Below are 8464 nucleotides of genomic sequence, written 5' to 3'. Positions count from 1 at the left end.
TTTTACTTATAAATGGAAATAGAGAATCAAGAGAATTTATGAATATTTATTCGTATTCATATAGTAGAGATGATTCCTTTAATTATTCGAAATAGTCACCAATCCATTAATTGATATATATCAATTAATGGACATCTATAATGGATATTTATCTAAGATGGGCAAATGTGGGTATTTTTCTTTCGCCTGGGCAACGAAATTGACATATTCCGTATAGTGATATGGATCAATATGTTGAAGATAGATTGTTGGCAATTTAGGATATTGCTCGAAAATTGCGAGACTACCGGCGTTCTCTGGTAGGTACGCGGTAGGTACATCCAAGTATATTTGTTTTAAGTTCTTACACAGCGTCAGCTGTTCGTCGAAATTGCCCCCAAGACCCATCAAATTGACTTCTTCCAGGAATTGGCAGGAGGAAAACAATCTATGTAAACTAAGCTGATCGATTCCACCCAAATTATTATTGTTCACGCTGCAACTAAAGCCATACTATTATTATAATTTTCGCAAAGAGAAAAACAACAATGTTTCATGATGTTTGCAAGAGATGTAAACATACAAATTTTGATAAAAAATATAATATTTAAAAGAAAATGTAGCACATACGTACGTCTATGAAATGTTCAGTTTTCGTAATTTCTTGCACTTAGCGAGGGCCTCAATACCTCGCGACGTAATAACACAGCCCTTTAAATCTATTATTTCCAAGTCTGGACACGAATTTCCCAATTGTATCGCAACTGCATCTCGATCTTTGGAAAACGTTCTGTTGAATGATCCGTTTTCTATGTCCAAATTTAAGTTACGCATCCGGCGATTTTTTTGCAATATTTTACAAAGAGTTTCAGTTGCTACATTTATCCCTCTAAGGTTTAAATCCTCTAGAAATTCTAGATTTTTGAGACACGAAATAGGAACCTCTTCTAGTTCGTATTTCGGATGACCACAAAAACTGAGATCCAACACTAAAAAAAATATATATATATGTGTGTGTATTAGTCATACACAATTTACCTGTAATCTTAAATATTATATTTATTTATGCACATACCTTTCAACATTTTGCATGTTATCGAAATTCTTAATAGAACCGAGTTGTCAACAAATCGGCAGTTACTTAATCGTAAGTGCGTTAAACCCTTGCCGCAAATGTTGACAAATTCGTTGAAGTTCCAAACAGAAATGTTGCTTGATGTAAGATCTAATTGTTGTAAATGTTTACATCTAGGTGTAAAGTAAAATAAAACATTGTGAACAAAAGTAGAATCTGTATAGCGCAAATTTCGTAAATTTAAACATTTAAAGAGAAGAGGATCTCGTGTTAAACGTTCGAAGCGTTTATTTACTTGGCTCAAACGGCACAACGACCTTATATCCAAGTTTTTTAATATTATTAGTACTATTTCATCCTGTAAAAATAAAAAAAAATTAATACATGAGATTATATTGTAATAAATATTGGTACGACTTACGAGAAATATATTTCTTCGAATACTTACAGGAAGCGTAGAAAAACTGCTACATATTGATTGCTCTTTGCATTCTTTCGAATAGAGTTCGATATCTTTTATTAACTTTGCATAATTTGGATGATGTCGTAAGAAATGGTTCCTACAAATGCCTCTCTTAATAATCGGATTTCTATATGTCTGCTCAGAACGTCCCACATCTATTTCCTGTGACATTTGCTTGTGCCCGAACTGGCTCTTGTTAAAACTCTTTGCTGTATTGCTGCAAATAACATATTAGAAAAATTTATTTTTATTATTAAGAGAATAATAAAAAAAGATTAAATATTACAATGATTCTTATACCTTTTACAAATAACGCAATATTTTGAGAAATTTTTTTGCAGATGAACTATATCCAAGTGTGCAGCTTTATGATCAGGTGTTAAATTATGGCTGTCTTCATGGCAAAGATAGTTGCAGTTAATACTTTTTAACAGATTAGTCAAATTCAGTTCAGGACTTTTAGGTAGGACTAATTCTGACGTGCCAATTAGCTTCACAGCATCTAGGTGTGTGGAATAGTCCCAATGGCTGTACATAAATTGTAGTTTGAGTTCATTGATTTTGAAGTCACAGAACTTTAACGGCGGCGAAAATATCCGCGATGTCAAAGGAATTGCAGTCTGAGGTGATCCACTCCATAATAGAAACCATTGGTTCTTCCTCTGATCACATCCTCGAGCCCAAATTTCAGTTACATACCCAGGATTATATACTTCGTATATAGAGACTCTGACTGGATATACAGCTTTATGAAACTCGAGATCTTCAAAATAGAAAATTTAATTATAATCTTTTCTAAACATAAATGTATCTTCTATAACAATATCTTATTTATCAATTTTAAATGTTACTTACGAAGATAATTACAATACATGTGGCTAACATCTTGTGGTGGATTGTCATATGAGCTTGTTATAGGTTTCTGCCATGGAGATGTCGAGATGTCGAAACCATTAGTTCTCTATATTAAAAGATCAAGAAAATATTGTAGTATAAAATTATAGATTATGATTACTTTTTACAAAACAATAATAGATATCAAGAAATATACATACCATAACAAGTGATCCTGAAAAATCTCCATAATTAGGAAAATTGGTAGGTGGTCCGATTATCTTTTTACTAGTTTTCGATATACTCCAAGTATTCCTATAGTTATACTCTTTAATACAGCTATCGCTATCCTTTACAAATTGATAGATGAAGTTAACACGATCTTCACCTGCTACGACTTTGATTGAATGATAGGATGCCATATTCTCCATCTAAAAAAAAAATTATACGGAGTGTAATAATCTTGAACTGCGTTCTTAGCATATGGTATGTTAAAATGCTATATTGTAATATGATACTAGCTCTAAATTCGAATCGTGATATTTTCTTAAAGTACAATGCCTCAGGATTATTCTGGGACCAAAAACACGCAAGCACCTAATTCTTTGACGATTCTATGACGAATCACAGAACGCTGCGCGCGCGCTCCATGAGTTAATTAATTAATTTAAATCCTATGCAGCTAGCACTAAATTCGAATCGTGATATTTTCTTAAAGTACAATGCCTCAGGATTATTTTGGGACTATAATCACGCAAGCACTTAATTCTTTGACGATTTTGTAACGAATTATAGAGCGCTGCGCGCGCGCGCTCCATGAGTTAATTAAATAATTTCAACGCTATGCAGCTAACAATTTATCCATGGAGCGCGGCGCGCTTCGAATCGTGATATTTTATTAAAGTACAATGTCTCAGGATTATTTCGGCACCATAATCACGTGAGCACCTAATTTTTTGACAATTCTGTATCGAATTACAGAGCTCTGTGCGCGCGCTCCATGAGTTAATTAATTAATTTCAACGCTATGCAGCTAGCATTAAATTCGAATCGTGATATTCTTTTAAAGTACAATATCTGAAAATTATTTTAATACTATAATCATGCGAGCAACTAATTCGTAGACGATCAGGTGACGGAACTTAGTGCTCAGCGCCAATGGCTGGTCTAAGTTAATTATCGTAATTGTTTTACTGCTATAGCAATAAACTCAGATTTGGAAATATTTTTTTCAAATCCACTTTTTCTATGTGACTTAAAATTGTTTGTAGTTGTTTGTAATGATTTTGTTTTCGTTTGTAATTCTGCCGTTTGAGTAATAGTTGCGTTTGAACTATTCGCCAAGAGTGAACTTCGTTAATTATCGCAGTATTTCTTAATTTTATTTTTTTTCCATATCATTCAGAATCGTTTGTAGTTATTTGTAGTGATTTTACTTTTGTTTGTAGTTGTATCGTTTAAAAGTTACGATTGTTTAAACAATTCGCCAAGAGTTCACTTTGTTAATTATCAATGCTTCAGAATCGTTTGTAGTTGTTTGTAGTAATTTTACTTTTGTTTATAATTGTACCGTTTAAGCTATAGTTGTGTTTAAACAATTCGCCAAGAGCGTAAACTTTGTTAATTTGCCAATATTTCTTAATTTCATTTTTTTTTTTTTTTTATATGATTCAGAATCGTTTGTAGTTGTTTGTAGTGATTTTGCTTTCGTTTGTAGTTGTGTCGTTTAAAAGTTACGATTGTTTAAACAATTCGCCAAGAGTAAGCTTTGTTAATTATCAAGATTTCCCAAATCTGTTTTTTTCTATGTGCTTTACAATCGTTTATAGTTGTTTGTAGTAATTTTACTTTTGTTTAGAATTGCATTATTTGAGTAATAATTGCGTTTAAACAATTCGCCAAGAGTAAATTTTGTTAATTATCAAAAAGGACTGATAAACAAGGTCAAATTTTGCATCGCAATGGAACCTAAATCTATAAAATCTATAAAATCTAATCTATAAACATTCTTGTTTAAACTCTAAGAAATACGAACATAACTATCATTTATCCGAAATGGTGGAAAAATTGCGAAAATGGTGCATTAAGCTATTAGACTTTAATATTGGTTTACATAGAAACCAACTGTTCGCTTTAAAAATATTTTTTATTTTTTTATATTTTAAAACATTTTTTTTAGTTTCAAATTTCTTTATTAATTTAAGATTTAATATTTAATTCTTTTCAAAAGACAGATGTTTAGTAAAGGCATGTTGGGATGAAAAGGACATAATGGATAAAAAGAAAAAGGATTTATATAATTCGGAGAAAGGTTTTATAATAACAATGGTTAGAGCTCCGAAGTAATAAAAGAATTTAAATAATGAAGGTAAAAATACTGAAGGCTTAGTAAGAATAAGGGAACAGGACATTCAAGGGCAAATAATAAACAGTAAAATAGTAGAAGCAAGGTATAATACAAGGTACAAAGAAATAGAGGCAAGCAACAAAACACCGAGTTATTTATTAAAAGCGAACTTGGATAAAGTAAAAACAGGAGATGAGATTAGAGCGATGGTAAAATTAAGGTGCGGCAATTTAGAGGACACAAGTAAATACTGGTTTGACGAAGAAGATACGAAGTGTAGATTATGCAAGTCAGGTAGGAACAACTTAGAGCATTATATAAGTGAGTGCAATATCACAAGTACGTGGTTTGAGAATCTAGGAATAACAAAAAGATATTAATGAACATATGCGATGATAAATTTAGTATGGAAAAAGGAAAAGTGTTAAATAGATTATGGAAAAGGAGAGAGGAATGTTATAAAAAAGATAACGGCTGTAAATAATAATGCATTGCGACTGGCATGTAAAGAGGAAGGATGGTTGATGTTTGGATGGATGTGTGTTTTAAGTAGAATTGTAAACCAAGTCCTTTCTTGGCGTATAGCTGAAATAAAGACATATATATATATATATATATATATATATATATATATATTTAATTCTTTTCAAACAATTAATAAATTAATAATTACAATAAAAAAATCGATAACAGTTAATTATTAGAAACAAGTAACCAGTGTTCACACATGTTACCATGGAAGTAATACGTCACATATCATGAGTTTCTTTTATGCGTGGTTAGACTAATAGTCCGGGAGCCAGCTGCCATTTTTTATGACCAAAATTAAGAAACCTAAGATTTTGCTGTATGGTTCATTTAGTATTGCTACTAAACGAAGTGACCGTCAGCTTGCGCATTTGCGGTGGGTGTTGCCGCGGCAGCCACCCACACACGTATAATTATAATAAAAAAAAAACAGACATAAAGAAAGCTAAGACTTTGTTTGTACGTTTATTATGATCTAAATAAACGGAAAATAGTAGTCAGCTGACTTCATGGTGGGGGGTTGTTGTACGTCAGCTTCCCGCCCAAACATGCGAAAAATATGCGCTAAGTAAACTTATACTAAGAAAGCTGAAATTTGGGGAAGTGATAGTCGACTTTAACAGTTTCACGAAAATAATTGTCCGCTGAGCTTTTCGCGGTGGAAAAGTGCTCAGCTGACGACTGAAAAATACGGCGCATTGCTATGCACGCGGGCGCGTGGCATCCTTTACTGCATCAGCTGAGCACTTTTCTACTGCGAAAACCTCAGCGGACAATTATTTTCGTGTAACTGTTACAGATAACTATAAGTTTACAAATTTCTTGGTTTCAGATAACTTGATTTTTATTAATAAAACAGTGCGTATATGCGCGCGGACGCGTTGCGCCTATCGCACTCAGCTGCTTATCTCTGACGCTCAATTATATTATATATGTAAATATGACCTTAAATATGTATACATGACAATATAAACGGTAAATACGTATATATAATATTATAAATAATAAACATTTACACATGCAAATGCCAGAAGTAAATATTTATGGATACAGAGATGTATTTCCTCGTCTCGGCTACACGCTCATAAACACCGGAGTTTTATGATCGAATACAATTGTAGCCCAGCTGACTAAGAGGACCGTCGCTACAGGTATATCCGTAAACGGTTTATAGTTTGAAAGGCTCCCTTTTGCTCCCACCACAACGTCCCTGGGTCCGGCGGCGACTACCTGGACAACGATGACATATTTCGTCTGCCAGCAAAAAATATAGACGGGTCAGCTCTACCGCCTTGCAAAATCGAACTGCACCAACATTTGCTTCGGACGACGTACATCGCTAATATTTGGGCCCATGCACATCTTGCTGTTCCAACTGAATTGCACCCGACTGATTACGGCTGGAGAGAAGAGGACAACAAATTTTTGTTCAAATGGTTCGACGGCGATCAGCTACCCCCTTCTCTTGGCGATATTACCATCGAGGAAGAAAAAGAAAGTACTGCAGGTCAGAATTATACTTCACTATTTCTTTATTCAAGTGTAATTTTTAGATTAGTTTTGTTTTTAATTTAAAAATACAATTTAGAAACAATTAAAACAATTTTTTATTATAACGTGAACACTTTTTATAAATAACATTCTAATTAATTTTAAAATTTTGCTCTTGCGTTATTATATTATTATATTATATATGTATTAAAATTATAAAACTAAAACTTTTTTATGCGATTATTTTTTATGCAATAATATATTATTTATTATATTTGCTTACAGATGATGAGGATCGGACGCTGATGATCGATATGGATTACAGCGACCACGAAAGCGAGCAAGAGTTCGAGGGCGATGATGAAGAAGACTGAAGAGTAAATGTCTCATACCTCATACGTATTTAAAAAAAAAACGTAAATAAAAAATTATTTTTGTCAATAAATGCGTTAAATATAATTACATATTTGAATATAATCAATAGCATAATTTAGCGTGAGAGAGAAGCAGCTGATGCCGTGAGATAGGCGCAACGCGTCCGCGCGCATATACGCACCGTTTTATTAATAAAAATCAAGTTATCTGAAACCAAGAAAGCTAAAACTTTGTAAACTTATAGTTATCTGTAACAGTTACACGAAAATAATTGTCCGCTAAGGTTTTCGCAGTGGAAAAGTGCTCAGCTGATGCAGTGAAGGATGCCACGCGCCCGCGCGCATAGCGATGCTTCGTCGCACTTCCGCTGCGATAATGCGTTTTTGTCGACTACGCCCTTTACAAAGTCGCCCTCATTAATGCGAATCCCAGCAAAAGCTTTCCGAATCCGAAATACTAGTGCGCGACGTCGTAAAGGGCGTAGTCGACAAAAACGCATTATCGCAGCGGAAGTGCGACGAAGCATCGCTATGCGCGCGGGCGCGTGGCATCCTTCACTGCATCAGCTGAGCACTTTTCCACTGCGAAAACCTTAGCGGACAATTATTTTCGTGTAACTGTTACAGATAACTATAAGTTTACAAAGTTTTAGCTTTCTTGGTTTCAGATAACTTGATTTTTATTAATAAAACGGTGCGTATATGCGCGCGGACGCGTTGCGCCTATCTCACGGCATCAGCTGCTTCTCTCTCACGCTAAATTATGCTATTGATTATATTCAAATATGTAATTATATTTAACGCATTTATTGACAAAAATAATTTTTTATTTACGTTTTTTTTTTTTAATACGTATGAGGTATGAGACATTTACTCTTCAGTCTTCTTCATCATCGCCCTCGAACTCTTGCTCGCTTTCGTGGTCGCTGTAATCCATATCGATCATCAGCGTCCGATCCTCATCATCTGTAAGCAAATATAATAAATAATATATTATTGCATAAAAAATAATCGCATAAAAAAGTTTTAGTTTTATAATTTTAATACATATATAATATAATAATATAATAACGCAAGAGCAAAATTTTAACCCTCAGGGTACGATCTATAAAAAAGTTACGTTCCGTACGGACATGGGTTAGCCTAACCCGGCGACTTTGATTGACTGTATATCGGGCTGTAATTTATCAATTAAAACAAATTTTTTTTCCTTTGGATCGGAAATTTTCTCAAAAATACAATGGCGTTGGTAGATTTATTACCTTATTTGTTTAAACAAAGATACATTTGAAAATGTAAACCATTCTCAAAAAATTTTCATAAAAATTCATTTTTTCTTTTAAATTGCATAACTTTATGAAAAAAAAAGATAT

At 33.3% G+C, this 8464-nt stretch overlaps 1 protein-coding gene across 1 annotated transcript; it reads right to left on the bottom strand.

The window, feature by feature from the left end:
- Positions 1 to 1672: 1672 nt before the first annotated feature.
- Positions 1673 to 2773, bottom strand: LOC139820891 (F-box/LRR-repeat protein 4-like). Its single transcript, XM_071791476.1, has 4 exons — positions 2573 to 2773; positions 2373 to 2478; positions 1942 to 2280; positions 1673 to 1734 (listed from the first exon to the last, which is right to left on the bottom strand). The coding sequence occupies exons 1-4, from the start codon at positions 2771 to 2773 to the stop codon at positions 1673 to 1675; spliced, it is 708 nt and encodes a 235-aa protein (XP_071647577.1).
- Between the last annotated feature and the right edge of the window lie 5691 nt (positions 2774 to 8464).

Source organism: Temnothorax longispinosus, chromosome 10 (assembly GCF_030848805.1).
Source record: "Temnothorax longispinosus isolate EJ_2023e chromosome 10, Tlon_JGU_v1, whole genome shotgun sequence".
NCBI classification, from domain to species: Eukaryota; Metazoa; Arthropoda; class Insecta; order Hymenoptera; family Formicidae; genus Temnothorax; species Temnothorax longispinosus.
The sequence above is the reverse complement of the archived record's forward strand: the minus strand, read 5'-3'. Positions and strand labels throughout refer to the sequence as shown.